The sequence below is a fragment of the Phocoena phocoena genome, chromosome 15, assembly GCF_963924675.1.
Source record: "Phocoena phocoena chromosome 15, mPhoPho1.1, whole genome shotgun sequence".
Classification (NCBI taxonomy): Eukaryota; Metazoa; Chordata; class Mammalia; order Artiodactyla; family Phocoenidae; genus Phocoena; species Phocoena phocoena.
The window spans coordinates 31,097,470-31,113,118 of record NC_089233.1 but is presented as its reverse complement, the minus strand read 5'-3'; the positions used below and the strand labels follow the sequence as shown (position 1 = coordinate 31,113,118).

The 15,649-nt window shown below is 51.9% G+C and overlaps 1 protein-coding gene across 2 annotated transcripts; it reads right to left on the bottom strand.

Annotated features, from left to right (window-relative positions):
- Nucleotides 1-3,351: 3,351 nt before the first annotated feature.
- Nucleotides 3,352-15,250, bottom strand: TMEM114 (transmembrane protein 114). Of its 2 annotated transcripts, XM_065893455.1 has the most exons (4): nucleotides 15,031-15,250; nucleotides 14,693-14,773; nucleotides 4,699-4,836; nucleotides 3,352-3,584 (listed from the first exon to the last, which is right to left on the bottom strand). In XM_065893455.1, exons 1-4 carry the CDS (start codon nucleotides 15,248-15,250, stop codon nucleotides 3,352-3,354), a joined length of 672 nt encoding a protein of 223 aa, XP_065749527.1. The 2 variants fall into 2 exon arrangements, with proteins under 2 accessions (XP_065749527.1, XP_065749528.1); XM_065893456.1 differs by lacking the exon at nucleotides 4,699-4,836.
- Nucleotides 15,251-15,649: the final 399 nt, after the last annotated feature.

The window sequence follows — 15,649 nt, the reverse complement described above, 5'->3', positions numbered from 1 at the left end:
TAGTTGTACCCTTTCTCTCCTTAATTTAGTCCACCTGTGCCTCAGTTCCCTGACCTGCATCCTGCCTCGCTTATCTCCAGTCATCACCAACACGCACGTTTCACCTGCCAGTCTCTCCTCAACCATGTGGCCGCTCAGAGAGCAAGGGCTTGCTCTGGTGGGTCACTGCCCCTAGTTCCTGGCATGAAATGGCCTGTCCTCGGGGGGGTTTGTTGAACGACTGATTGATTGATGAGCTCGTTGAGCAATGCAGGAAAGGGATGACTCAATGGGTTTCAGCTGTGATGATGTCATGCCATGCTGAGGATGATGACATCATGGAGATGGTCATGTTATGAGGAGGAGGAGAATGTCATAGTTCAAGTAATGATGTCATGGTGAGAGTAAGGGTGTCATGGTGGGGTGAGGTCATGGTGAGGATGATGACATCATGCAGTTGATAATGGTGTTCTCACGGTCCACACCAGTGGTCCCCAAACCTCTTGCCATCAGCCCTGCCCGGGCAGTTTCTTTTCTTTTCTTTTTTTTTGAATTTATTGTATTAATTTATTTTTGGGCTGCATCAGGTCTTAGTTGTGGTACACGGGATCTTTCGTTGTGGCTCGCAGTCTTCTCTCTAGTTGTGGCGTGCTGGTTTTCTCTCTCTGGTTGTGGCACGTGGGCTCCAGAACACGTGGGCTCTATCGTTTGCGTCACGCAGGCTCTCTAGTTGAGGCGCGCGAGCTCAGTAGTTGTGGCGTGTGGGCTTAGTTGCTCCGTGGCATGTGGAATCTTAGTTCCCCGACCAGGGATCTAACCCACGTCCCTGCATTGGAAGGCCAATTCGTTACCACTGGACCACCAGGGAAGCCCCTCGGGCAGTTTCTTAAACCTGAGGCTCCCCAATCCCTCCCCACATCTCATGACTCAGCATCTTACAGGAACAGGTTCTAAACCTTAGCTGATGTTGGAATCATCTGAAGAGGCCTTAAAAATTATCGGTGCCTGGACTCCCCCCCTAGAGGTGATCAGAGCAGGGATTCGGCCCCGGAATCAGGGGTTTTTAAGATGTCCTCATGATTCTAACATGCAGGAAGGTGACCACCAGCCCTGCCACTTAACAAACTCCCAGGTCAGTGTGATACAAAGGGTGATCCCAGACCAGGAGCATCTGTATCACCTGGGAACTGGTAAGAACTGTGAATTGTGGGACCCCACCCAGACCCACTGACTCAGAGACTCTGGCCAGATGGGTTTGGACATGCAGCCACTTCGGGGCCCCCATCCCCATGGGCCGAAATATCGGGATAAAAGAGGGATGGAGTTTTCTGGGGGAGGGACAAAGTGTTACGATTAGTCCCCAAAGATCACCCTATCAATTGACCAACTCTGTGGGAAACTTTCAACTCCATATTCTAGACCAAAGCTCCACCCCACACGATAAAAACCCTGTATCAAAACTGGAGTGATTTTCACCCCAAAGGAGCCAAGTCTTCTCAACCCCAACAGGGCTGAGGAGATAGGTGCACCCCCTCACCCAGACTCGCTGTAGCCACGCCAAGAAAACATCTTCCTCTGGCCACACAACTGCTATGGGGTGTCATTATTTCACAGAAGAAGGGCTGCAATATGTCACCAGGACCCGGCCTGTGATAGTACAGACCTCCCGTGCTAGTGCAGAAGCGAGCCACAATCCCTGCTGCTTTCAAGGAGACCGTGTGTGTTTACGCTGTGTAAATCCTCCCAATCAAAGCTGGTTAGAGATGCAGGATCACCAGCCCCGCACCCAACCTACTGAATCAGAGGCTGCATTTTCATAAGATCTCCATGAATCTGAGATGCGCTAGTATGAACCAGGTGCCAGGCCACTCTCCTTGAGGTTTCTATTGTTGTTGTTCCCCCAAATGCAGCCTCTTATGGACCTGAGACCATCACCACAGGAAACCCCACCTGTGTTTTATAAAGTTACACACAGGCATCTGTCCGGGTTCTAAGCCAGTCCGGTGCTTCTCTCAACCCAGGCTGTACTTTGGGAAAAACCGGAGCAGTTCTGGAAGCTAACAGTGTTTGGGCCCCCAACCCCAGAGACTGTGATTTCACGGCCTGAGGTGACACCTGGGCATTTTTTAAATTCCCCGGGTGACTGCAGTGGGGCGTTAGGGTTGAGATCTGCTGATGCCCATGCATAGGCCTTATTCAGGGGATGTCAGAGGACTTAGCACATGACACTGGTTATGTGTTTTCCAGTGTGTTTAAATCTCACTGGCCTTGGATGTTACACCTGGGAACTGGGCTCCATCAGCACTTTGATGTGGAAACTATTTCTATCGCAGGCTCGGGGTGTCCTGAGCTCACATGTAGCGTTTGGAATGAAGGCTAAATGCAAAGCCGATGGTCCAGGAGATGCTCGTTGTGTTTGGAGGATCGTTATTTCCCACTAAGTGTGAGTGCGGGTAATTCTCTCCTCCGCGGTGAGCTTGCCAGTGAGTGCTTCTTGGGCATCACAAGTTTGCTTATTGCCCTTCCCGCTGATGGTGGCTTGCTGACCCTTCCTCTCCTCCCATGAGGACCTCCCGGCACCTGTGAAGTGACACATGAATGGGACCACTGACCGCCTGAATGTCCAAGAGGGGCTTTCATCTCTGGGATGACTCTGTGTTGTTTCAAAAGCGAGTCGCTGACCACGGAGAATCATTGCATTAACTGAGCCTTTTCTGCTTGAGGCTCAGGACTCTAGACCAGGTGAGCGCGAGCCTGGCTGGGGTCAGGGAGGACACGTCCACCTCCTGGCTGCTGCGAAGCCCAGATCTCTGCTGTCTGCCCTCCAATTTCCCACGGTGCCTCCTGCCTGGTTCCAGGTCGCGGGAAGGATGAAGCCCAGTGTCTGAGACGCAGCATCCTCCACACACAGGATCCACGTCGCAGCCAGCCGGCATGAACCTGCTCAGAAAAGCCGTGATAAAGGAGAACATGCCTCTAGCTTGCTGTGTGTTTTTGCAACACTTACCTAACCTCTCTGGTCCTCCGTTTCCTTAACAAAGGAGAGAAACCCATCCAAAGGGCAGGAGTGAGGATGAAGGGAAGCCAGAGGAGACTCACGGAGGTTGCAGTCAGTAAGTTCTGTACATGACGAAGAAGATGCTTTTTCATGGGTTTGGCACTCAGCCTCCTCCAGCCCACACGAGACACACGTGCCTAGACAGAGCACACACCGTGCCAGGCAGCACTCAGATAGCAGCCAGGGCTGGAGCCCGGTCCACAGCGGCTCTCAGGTGGTGGCCTTTGAGGAAGAGGAAGCCGCAGCCCACCGAGATGGGTCCATGAGGCCCCCACGCCAAGTCCCTCCCTCCCACCACGACCAGGCATCGGGGCTCAGATGGCCTGGTCCTGCCTCCGTCTCAGGCTGAGCACGCGGGCTGCTGCCAGGAAGGCCGCCCCGGTGAGCAGCTCGGCGATGAAGCTGATCCAGCCCAGGGCCAGGGACCAGCCGAAGCGGATGTCCACCTGGTCCAGCAGGGCCTTCTCCTCCAGGAGAAACAGCGCCTCCCGGAAGGCGGCGGCTGAATACGCGATGTAGACGCTGATGCCCGCGAGGGTCACCAAGGCTGAAGGGGTTGCAAAGGAGAGCAGATCAGACCCCCATCCCTGGGCACTGCCCCTCCTTCCCACTGCCGGTCCCTCTGCCCAGTGTGCTCCCTCCTCCCTTCCTGCCACTGGTAACTCCTGCCCATCCCCGCATCTCAGCTCCTGGCGATTCCTGGACACCCCCTGAGCCAGTCCAACCCACCGTGGGGTTTCACAGCATCACATGGCCCTCCATCACTTCCCAGGTCAGAATTTGTTTGTGAAACGACTTAACCAATGCCTGTCTGCCCCAATGTGAGCTCCAGAGGGTCCACCCTGGATGCCCAGCCCCCAGAACAGCACCCTGCACATGGCAGTGCTCCATGCATACGTTATTAGAACGCACTGTCCAGTCCCATAGCCACTGGCCCCACACGGCTCTTTAAACTTTTATTAATTTAAATGAACATCTCAGCTCCACGTTGGCACCTGCCACACGCCAAGTGCTCGTTGCCTGTTTCGTGGCAAATTAGAGAATTTCTCCATCAGGAGAGCTCCCCTGGAAGGTGCTGTTTGGAGAATTAGTCACTGGGCAAACTACTAATGCCAATATTAATAATAATAGCAGGTGGGTGGAGGGGATCAGAGCCTCACCGTATTCTCACCTCCAGGCATTACTTTTCTTTATTTCCCTCCATGGATTCTGCGTGTGTGTGTCATTACTGTTCTTGTTCTTTTTTAAGGTCCATTTCAAATGCACCAGAAGCAGGGAGGCCATAAAACAACCAGCTGTGAGTTTGGTTTTAATCAATCAAAGCAACGCCTGTCAGGATGGCAGGTGCACATGGAAGACTGAGGGTGGCCAGAGTGAGGATCTCCCTCCAGCCCGTGGCCCTAACGCTGACGCTCTCACAACACACTTCTTCTGTGAAATAATCAAAGTGATTCTCAGAATCTGCTCTCACCCCTATTCTTCTCTCTTGGGAACACAGACCCAGGGACCCTGGGTGGGGAGCTACTGATCCCTTCCAGCTAGGAGATCACAGGAGGGGGAAGCAAGCCCCAGAAGCGATGGGACCCCCCCAACCCTTCGCTTCTAGGGGATCGGGCACAGCCCCTCCTGGAACCCAGGCCCCGTGCAGGGTGGGCACCTACCTCCAAAGAGGAAGAGGGTCCCCGTGAGCAGGAGAAGGAGGGAGGCTCGCAGGAGGAAGCTCAGAAACCCTGTCATCCCCCCAAAAACCATCAGGATAAGGCTGAGGGGCAGCAGAATCACAAACGTCCCATGCATGGCTTAGGGGAGACAGGAGGACAGCAGGTTACTAACATCCTTCTGTTAATCAACAGACATTCACTGAGCACCTCCTGTGGGCCAGCACCCACACGCTGGGGGAAAAAATCAACACCACTGCTGCTTATGATAATGGTGGTAGGGCTTCCCTGGTGGCGCAGTGGTTGAGAGTCCGCCTGCCGCTGCAGGGGACAAGGGTTCGTGCCCCGGTCCGGGAGGATCCCACATGCCGCGGAGCGGCTGGGCCCGTGAGCCATGGCGGCTGAGCCTGCGCGTCCGGAGCCTGTGCTCCGCAACGGGAGAGGCCACAACAGTGAGAGGCCCGCGTACCGCAAAAAATAATAATGATGATGATGATAATAATATTATTAATAGCAACAGTTATCGAGGCTCAGCTATGCCAGACTTTGTGCTGTATGAGTATCAGCTCAAGTAATTCTCACACACCCCGCGAGGGAAGTATGGTCCTTGTTCACTCGCTTCTTCACTCAGCACATGTGTACTGAGTGCATGCTTTGTGCCAGGCTCTGTCCCCGGCACAGCGGATTCAGCGGCAAAGCCACCAGGACTCCTGACCTCGTCGGGCTGTGTGGATTCAAGCAAGTGAACAAATAAGTGACAAAGTTGAGAGGTGGTGACAAACTCCTGGGGCGGGGCGTGAATAAAGCAGAGGAGGGGCCGGAGCAGTGGCTCCACTTAAGAAGCGACATTGGAGCAAAGACCTGAAGAAGGCGAGGGAGGCAGCTGCGCAAGGGCCGGAAGGGAGGGGCCTCAGGGAGGGGCGGGGGTGGAGTCTGAGATGGGAGGGCGTGTGCCCGGTGCGGCTGAGGCTGGCAAAAGCCGGCGAGGGCAGCGGGGAGTCAGGGAGGGGAAGGCAGTGCAGGAGGAAGGCAGAGTTAACAGCAGCTCACGTGGGGCTCCTGAGCCATCGGGAAGATTTTGAACTTCTCTCTGAATGAGATGGAGGCCACCAGACAGTTTGGGGCGGAAGAAACTAGAATTCAACTTCAGTTTCTAAAGGTCGCTCTGGCCACTATATTGAGAGTGGACAGCAGAGGGCGTAGTGGGTTGAAAGGCGGCTCCCAAGTTCACATCCAGCAGGAACCTGTGAATGTGACCTCATTAGGGACAAGAGTCGTTGCCGATGTAACGAAGTCCAGGGTCTCCAGATGAGCTCATCTCGGGTGAGACCCAATGACTTTATTTATTTATTTAAACATCTTTATTGGAGTATAATTGCTTTACAATGGTGTGTTAGTTTCTGCTGTATAACAGAGTGAATCAGCTATAGGTATACATATATCCCCATATCTCTTCCCTCTTGCATCTCCCTCCTTCCCACCCTCCCTATCCCACCCCTCCAGGTGGTCACAAAGCACCGAACTGATCTCCCTGTGCTATGCGGCTGCTTCCCACTAGCTAGCTATTTTACATTTGGTAGTGTATATACGTCCATGCCACTCTCTCACTTCGTCCCAGCTTACCCTTCCCCCTCCCCGTGTCCTCAAGTCCATTCTCTATGTCTGTGTCTTTATTCCTGTTCTGCCCCTAGGTTCTTCAGAACCTTTTTTGGTTTTTTTAGATTCCATATATATGTGTTAGCATATGGTACTTGTTTTTCTCTTTCTGACTTACTTCACTCTGTATGACAGTCTCTAGGTCCATCCACCTCACTACAGATAACTCAATTTCGTTTCTTTTTATGGCTGAGTAATATTCCATTGTATATATGTGCCACATCTTCTTTATCCATTCATCTGTTGATTGTCACTTAGGTTGCTTCCATGTCCTGGCTATTGTAAATGGAGCTGCAATGAACATTGTGGTACATGACTCTTTTTGAATTTTTGTTTTCTCAGGGTATATGCCCAGTAGTGGGAATCCTGGATCGTATGGTAGTTCTATTTTTAGTTTTTTAAGGAACCTCCATACTGTTCTCCACAGTGGCTGTATCAATTTACATTCCCACCGACAGTGCAAGAGGGTTCCTTTTTCTTCACACCCTCTCCAGCATTCAGTGTCTGTAGATGTTTTGATGATGGCCATTCTGACCGGTGTGAGGTGATACCTCATTGTAGTTTTGATTTGCATTTCTCTAATATTAGTGATGTTGAGCATCCTTTCATGTCTCTGTTGGCAATCTGTATATCTTCTTTGACTTTATAAGAGAAAGGGGAGAAAACACAGAGGAGAAGATGAGGTGAAACCAGAGATGGAGATCAGAGTGATGCTTCTACAAGCCAAGGACCACCCAGGATGGACGGCAGCCCCCAGAAGCCAGGAGTGAGGGCTGGAATGGATTCTCCCCCAGAACCTCCAGAAGGACCAATCCTGCTGACACCTTGATTTTGGACTTCTGACCTCCAGAACTTGAGACAATAAATTCCTGTTGTTTTAAGCCACCAAGCTTGCGGTAACTTCTCAGCTGGCCGAGAAAACAGTACAGGGACCAAGCTGGAAGCAGGAAGACCATTGGGTGGCTACTGCAATAACCCTGGACCTGGATGGAAGCAGTGGGGTGGTGAGAAGTGGTCAGGTCCCAGGTATATTTTGAAGGTAAAACAAGCAACCACTTTGATGAGAGTAGGAGAAAAAGAGAGGGGCAAGGTGACACTGAGATTTAGGGCCTGAGCCACGGGATGGATGAGTTGCCATCTGCCAAGATGGGAAAGATGGGGGAGGCAGAGTGGGCTGCGGTGGATACCAGGACTTGTCAAGGGTGAGATGCCTGCTGGACTCCAAGCAGTGGTTTACAGTAGAGCAGAGTTCAGTGGGAGATCTGGGTGGGTGTCAATATGGTACCATTATCATGAAGGTTGGAACAGAGAGCAGACTTAGAGTGGGACCCAACTCAGCCGGGGAGTTTGAGAAAATCTCACAGGGGCTGAGCCGCAGCTAAGACGTGAAGGAATGCGGCTTCACCAGAGGACAGAGGCGATAGTCAACAAGTGTGTATCCAGCACCTGCCAGGTTCCAGGGCTCAGCAGGGAGCAAAGCCAGCAAGGATGCAGGAGTTCATGTCCTTCCCAGCCACTGGAAGCGTCCTCTGCTGGAGAAGAGTGACAGGTGGGGGGATGAGCAGGAGAGAAAGGGGGAGGCCAGAGAAAGAACGACTCAGAAAAGTGCCACCAGCATCCACCACCACCCTCCTCTGACCCCCAATTGCATGTCTTTTGTGAGTCACTTAATCCTCAGAACCGCATCTGCAATGCGTGTGGAGAAAATGGAGTTCCATAGAGCAAGTATTAAATAAACCATAACCCTGCCAACAATAAAGATGATGAAGATAATCATTCAGTCGGACTTCCACTGTGATCGTATCACTTTGTCTTCAAGACCCTAAATGCCACCAGCCTTGGCAAGTCGAGGAGACAAAGCTGATTTCCTTTCCGGGGCTGTCACACGATAAAATGTGATTCCAGGGGGCGGGACCTGTAGTCCTTCCTCCTTCCCTCCTTCCTTCCCTCCCTCCCTCCTTCCTTCCTTCCTTCCTTCCGTCTTTCTTTCTTTTCTTTCTTAAGGAAAAACTTTGGGAAAGGAAGCACAACAGCTGGTGTGAAAACCTGGTTCTGTAAGCTCTGTCTCCTGCATGGCATTGCTTCCAGATGATGGCTGAGAAATGAAATCATTTCTCATTTAGAAATTAATGAGGTTTCCCGGAGCTGGTCTGGCCCAGCAGTCCCATGTGTGAGGTCCCCAGACAACGCTGCTGCTGAGTTCGCGTCCATGTTCAAATAAATGTCTGTGCAAGAACAGGACAACCCCTGGGAAAGCTGTAAGATCTCCTGCTGAAATTGGTTTAGTATATATATATTTTTGGTATGTGCCTTGGTATTTTTTATTTTCTGATTTTCAGGACTGCTGTCTGAGGACATAAATATTGATTCTGAGTTATGTTCTACTTGGAAATGTCCCCACCTCCAGTCACATCTCACTCAGAAACAAACGTCTATGGGCCCCATAGAGCCTGGGGATGCCGCAGGGGACAAGGTCTCTGCCCTCATGGAGACCACAGTCCAGTACAGGAGACAGACTAGCAGGAAATAAAGGGGATAATTACAGACCGAGTGTCACAAAGGACACGACTGTGACGATGCAGAAAAACAGGGTGGGCGGTGAGGGGGGGTGCACTTCTATAGATGAGATCGTTGTTTTAATTTCCTAGAGCTGACATAACAAATTACTACAAACTAGGTGTCTTAATAGCAGGAGGAATTTATTCTCTCACGGTTCTGGAGGCCCTAAGTCCAAAATCAAGGTGTCAGCAGGACCGCGCTCCCTTCAGAGACTCCAGGGGAGAATCCTTCCTTGCCTCTTCCAGCTTCTGGCAGTTGCCGGCAATCCTTGGCATTCCTTGGCTCGTGGCAGCATCCCTCTGTCCACCTCCGTCTTCTCATGACCTTCTTTTCTCTCCTCTGTGATTCTCCTTTTTTTACGAGGACACTCGCCACAGGATTTAGGTTAATCCACAATGATCTCATCTCGAGAGCCTTAACTCAATTACACCTGCAAAGTTACTTTTCCCAAATGAGGTCCCATTCACAGGTACCGAAGGTTAGGATGTGGACACATCTTTTGGGGGGGGGGGCGGTGATACCTTTCAATCCACTACAGTGTTTACAGTAGGAGCTCAAGACGTGAGAGCTAAGATTACCGTCTAGAGTTAATAATACTAATAATGTTGGAGATCAGGAAGATAACTAACATGCAGCCCCGTCCTCAAGGAAGCTATGTTCTGATGACAGTAGACTCGAAAATTTACAAAAATCATAAAAATCCACTTCCTTACCAAGCATGATAGGACTGAATATCTCTAAGCATTTCTTGGAGTCTCCAAGTCATACTGACAAGGTTTGAAAATAAAGACAGTGACACTTTCCCCTTTGGGAAATGGTTCCTGAGACTTCCTTCTTTCGCCAGAGCTTCTGATGTTTCTGGAGAATAATACTTCTCTGCTCTCTTTAAGAGGAGGACTGTTACTTCGCTAACCACCCCGGGGCTTCCTGACCTCGCAAGCATTCTGCAAGGCTGCTTTTTCCATCGAGCTATTCTTTGAACAGTGCAATAATGAATCCTTCACACAGTTATCCTTGGCGTGAACGACTTGGCATTTTTCTGGGTTTGCTTTTCCTTTGCAACAAAGCACTTCTGAGTCGAAAAGATCTCTTGCACTTGGTACGTATTTGCTCTTGATGGAAAAAAATGACCTGTCAACATTATTAGTGTTATTAATTCTACATGGTAATCTTAGTTCTCACGTGTTGAGTTCCTACTGTAGGCAGTGGAAGATAGCAGAACTCTGAACCCAAGAAACAGGCTAGGAACTTTTCCCCTGGTCTGCCGTGGCCTCCGGTCTTGGCACGCTCACGTTATACTGGAATTACCCTCGGTGTAGCATCATTCTAAAAGAATAGAAACTTCTGGGTCCAAATCCCAGATCAACCAGTTACCGTGCAAACTTTGGTAACTTACCTAACCTCTCTGTGCCTCGGTTTCCTCATTTGAAAAGTGAGGAGTATAATAACAGTACCTGCCTCGTGGGTCTGTTGTGAAGATTAAATGGGTTAAACATGTAAAGACCTCAGGACAGGGTCTGGCACACAGCACCTGTTCTGTAATCATTGACTGTTATTTTTATTGCCCTTCAACCACTCCACTGAAAGTGGTCCCCACCTCCTTTTATTACATGCCCCTGTTTTATTTCCTTTGTTACACCTACTACTATTTGAAGCCATTTTATGTTAATTTATTCACTGGTCCATGTGTTTATTATCTGTCTCCTGCACTAGACACTAAACCTATGTGGCAAGGACCCCACCTGTCTCATCATGTTTTATCCCCAGCACTAAGCAAAGGCATTTGCAATGATTAGCTCCATTTTACAGATGAGAAGGCTGAGGTTCAGGGAGACAATATGACTTAGAGCAGAAGGAGGAGACAATAACTGACCTCCTGCTTTGGGTGATACCCTACGCTGGATGCTTTCCTTCCGTGATCTCATTTCATCTCAAAACAGCCCAGTTATTTTCTTAATTTATTATTTTATTGAAGTATAGCTGAATTACAATGTTGTGTTAACTACTGCTACACAGCGGAGTGACTCAGTTATACATATATATACATTCTTTTTCATATTCTTTTCCATCCACAGGATATGGAATATAGTTCCCTGTGCTATACAGTAGGACCTTGCTGTTTATAAAACAGCCCATTTATGGAAGCCGGTGGCTGGCCAGAGGTCACACAGCTGGGAGGAAGGAGGGCCCTTATCTATGATGTGGCTGACCCCACCCCCCACATCCTGCTGGGAGAGGCACATGACTCAGCTCAGCCAATCAGCACATTCCTTCCCTTCGGCCACACTGACTGGCTCAGACCTGGGCACATGCTCCAATCTAGTCCAGTCAGAGACCTACCCGGAGGTTTTGCAGAATGACTGGGCAACAGGCTCCTTCTGCTTAGGTTGCTGATTCTGGAGAGGATTTAGTTGAAAGCAGAACCCAAACAGAAGCAAAGCCCAGAGAGGAGAAAAAGAAATTGAGTTTAGCTCTGGATCCCAGGGGGCTTGAGCTTTTCAGTTGCGTGGACCAGGCATTCCTTTTCTGTTTCAGCTAGTATGATTTGAGTTTCTGTCACTTACCATCAAAAGACTCCTGGCTGGTACAGCTAGCCTGGTTGGTTCTAGACTGTGGCTCTTTTATGTAAACTGTGCTGAATTTGAAGACCCCACCACCACCAAAACAAATTCCAGTCCCTAGCCAGGGAACCAAACCCATGACATCCCCAGAGCTAATCAGGAAGATAAAACATCCAAGCAAGGTGGATTTTTATTGGGTACTGAAGTAGGCTACCTGCTTGGATTTTCTTGGAGGGAAAACCAATGGTTCTTCCCATACGCCCCCACGGGGATTTGTCTAGGAGGCTGACTCACAGAACACGCTGCTTGTCGCCTGGCCTCTCTCCTCTGTGGGCTCTGCATAAAGGGAATGAAACGTCTTCATATAATAAAAGAACTTGGACAACATTCAAAACTCTTTCTGGGGATAAAGAGATTCTGTGAAAAAGCTCTCTCTGGGGGTGATGTGCAGTGAGCACGAGGTCTGAAGCGGCAGCCTCCTCTCTCTGCTGATACAATGGTAGTAAGAGCAGCTAACACTTATGGCAGACTTAAAGGAGCCAGACACTGCATGAGGCTCTTTAAATACACTCTCCCACTTCATGCCTGAATTAGCCTTATGAGGAGACATGACAGTTATCTTCATTTTGCCCATGGGGGAACTGAGGCTCGGAGAGGTAAGAAATTTGCCCAAGGCCACGTGCCTAGTTGGTGGTGAAGCAGGGGGGTTAGACCTAGGGCCAAGGGAACAGATGAACAGACTGTGGATGTGAGTTTTGCCTGTTTCTCAAAACCCTGGACGACACACGGTTGGTTCATTATCAAGTTTCATGAAGAGGCCAGACCAGTGGTGACCGTGGTTAGCCATCCAGTTTACTCACTGATGTGATGAGCAGGCTGAATGCCAGCGCCCAGCCCAGCAAAGGACCAGAGATGTGACTGCATCGAAAAGAGGCTGGGGGGACTTCCCTGGTGGTGCGGTGGTTAAGAATCTGCCTGCCAATGCAGGGGACACGGGTTAGAGCCCTGGTCTGGGAAGATCCCACGTGCCGCGGAGCAACCAAGCCCGTGCGCCACAACTACTGAGCCTGCATGCCACAACTGCTGAGCCCGCATGCCACACCTACTGAAGCCCTCGTGCCTAGAGCCCACGCTCCACAACAAGAGAAGCCACCGCAATGAGAAGCCCACGCACCACAGCAGAGAGTAGCCCCCGCTCGCCGCAACTAGAGAAAGCCCGTGCACAGCAACGAAGACCCGACACGGCCAAAAATAAATAAAATAAAAATACTAAATAAAGTAAGCTGCACAGGAACGATTTAAAGTCCAAAGAGACACGAACTTTGTTGTAAGGCTGTAGTAGCTGATACACCATCTCCTTGCTACCTTCTCCAGCCTTCTCTGTGGACCACAGCACTACATTCAGAAGCCTGTTAGCCAACACAGGAGTTTCTGAACAGGAATTCTTGATTACTCTTGATATGCTCTGAGAACACCCAAAGTTCCTCCTAGCACAGCTTGGGGCTGAGGACAGAGTTCGTGAGACCACTTCCTTTCCTCCACCCGCCTCATATTCCAAGCATCTAGGGGATATCTCCTTCAATGGAACTTCATTCAGTGGTGTGCTGGAGCTGGATTATATCACAGAGTCAGCTGTTAAGTTTTCAGCAGTATGAGGAGCCAGCTGACATCATGTTGACAGCCGGAAACTGACCACAGTGGGAATATTTACACCACAGAGATTGGCAGATGCCACAAATCAAGACTCTCCCCTCCCGCAGACAGCCAATTGTTAAGTATTTTCCAGCCCACCACTGGACTTTAGAGAAACAGTCTGGTTCATTCATATACTCATTCAGTCATTCAACAAATTTGGATTGAGTTCCACCTCTAAATAATAGAGTTTGCATTCACTCTCATGCCTGCTCAGCAAACCTTGGCTCATGGGCTACTCTATACCAGGCTCTGTGCTAAACACAGGGAATCCAGCAGTGGCAAGAAAGACGTGGTCCCTGCCCTCATGGAGCTCAGGGTCGAAAAAAATGCCACATACCTGTAGCACGAGTAGGAGCTGACCAAGTCAAGCTGGAAGGATGGGAGCAGGGAGACTCCAATTGGAGGCAATGGCATGTGCAAAGTTCCTGTGGCAGGAGGAAACTTAGCACCCCTCCAGGAACTGGACCAAGGCCAGCATAGCCAGAGAGGAAAGAGCAAAGGGGAGAGTGGAGTTGGAGAGGGACCCTGGCAGCCCTTGTGGGCCATGCTAGGGACTTGTCTTCATTCTAAGAGTCACATCCCCAGGCCTCACTCAGTAAGTCTATCAAAAGCTGTGCATACTTTTCAAGGTCTATGGAACTCAGTCCTCATTTCTGCATCATGTCCTTTCTGTGGTACCTCTCTGGGCCTCAGTTTCCTCTTTGGAAAAATAAAGATTAAGACAGAGATGACAAAGAACTTCATAGGGAGGCTGTGGAGATGAAATGAGGACACAGATGGAGAGCGTTCAGCTCCATGTCTGGCCAGCTGCGAGCCTCAGTGAATCGAACTATGACTTTGACTTCCCTCCTTCCTCCACTGTTTATTCAGCCCATTTGCTTTCTCAAATTCTATCCTCCCACCTTTCCAGAGTTCCAATCACCGTGCCAGGCACTGGGAAATCAGCCAGGAACAACAGACACATGGTCCCTGGCGACAGGGAGCCGTCCTCTGCCTCCTGGTTGCCTCTCCTGAATCATTCAACAAGTATTTACTGCATCCCTGCTACTGCCAAGCGCTTGTTCTCAACACCGAAGATGCAGAGAAGGCTGACAAGGGGTTGTGACAGTCAGCTCCCCGGGCTGGTTTAGGTGTCTCTTCGGGCTCCCAGCCACCCTCCCTCGTGCTGCTTGTCACTCTGAAATGTAACTGCGCACTTCCACCTCGGTCTCACCAGCTAGTCTGTGCGCCCCCCCTGAGCGCCTGGCCTGGGCCTTCGGCAGCAGCACGGTGCCTGGCGCACAGAAAGCCTTCAGCCAACGTTTGTTAAATGAATCCTCAACCACACGTTACGGGTGGAGCAAGTGGACCCCGCTTCCTGCTCCTACCCGCGTTCCCCTCTCCCGCCGGTGCCAGAGGCCGCCCCGACCGCCCTCTCCAACGCAGCGCCAACGCCCCCCACCCCACCTCGCCTGCTGTTTGGACAAAAGCTCCCAAACTGGTGTCCAGCCCCGGGTCCTCCCCCATCCCACCCTCCCCGGACTCACTGAGAAGTTGTCGGCTCGAGTCGCTGAAGGTCACGTTCTCCTGCCAGAAGGGGTTCATCAGCGGCGCGCACGGGCTCTGGACTGGATGGGGCAGAGGACTCGGTGGGCGGGGGCCCCGGGGTTCGGACCCCGGACCGAGGCTTCGCCCCGGCGCCTCTCGGAACTGCGAAGGCAGCCCCAGATACCTGCCCACCTGCCCTTCCGACCCCAGATACCGCGTTTCGCGCCCCGGGGCTTGGGGGGCGGATGCGCTCCAAGCAACAAGTCCCGAGCGAGCCCGGCGCCGCGCAGGGGCGGCGGCGGAGGCCACCGCCCCCGGTACCCGGGTACATCCTTACCCCGGCAGGTCCGCCAGAGGCCGGAGTGCGAGCTCAGAGGTTCGAGCTGGCTGCGGTTGGAGGCCCCTGCCGGGTCCCGCGCCCCCGGGCCGCTCCGCTGCAGCCGCTCTGTGTCAATGATGTACCAGAAGTCCGTGCCCATGGCGGCCGCCAGGAGCACAAAGCTGAGCGCCCCGCTCAGCGACGCCGCGCCGGCCAGCGCTCCCAGGTGCACCCGCATCGCCGAGCCGGGACCCCACGCGCCGCCCGCAGCCCCCCGCGCCGCCTCCCGCGTCCCTGAGCTCGGAGCCGGAAAGCCGGCCTCCGGACCTCGATCCCTCCCTCCGACCCTGGCTCCGCCCCTCAGCCCCTCACCTGCGCCCTGGGACCTTCCCCGGCTCCTCCCTCAGACCCCATACCAGACAAACCCCACCTCAGTCAACACTCCCAGCCCTAGCGCAGCCCCTCACCCCCACTCCTCACTTTCCCCCGACCCTTCTCCCTCCTACCCCAACCCGCGCTCTCCAGGAACCCCCAGCCGTTCCCCACTACGCCCTGCCTCTGCCTTTCCTCCCCAAGCCCGGCTCCTCTCCTCGCACCACCGACTCAACTTCCCACTTCCCGCCCGGTGCGCCAGGAG

Coding starts and splice junctions, on each gene's coding strand:
- TMEM114 (XM_065893455.1), bottom strand. CDS start 15,250: ATGCGGGTGCACCTGGGAGCGCTGGCCGGCGCGGCGTCGCTGAGCGGG. Junction 14,774..15,030: donor CCTCTGGCGGACCTGCCGGG/GTAAGGATGTAC, acceptor TGCCCCATCCAG/TCCAGAGCCCGTGCGCGCCG. Junction 3,585..4,698: donor GACCCTCTTCCTCTTTGGAG/GTAGGTGCCCAC, acceptor CAACCCCTTCAG/CCTTGGTGACCCTCGCGGGC.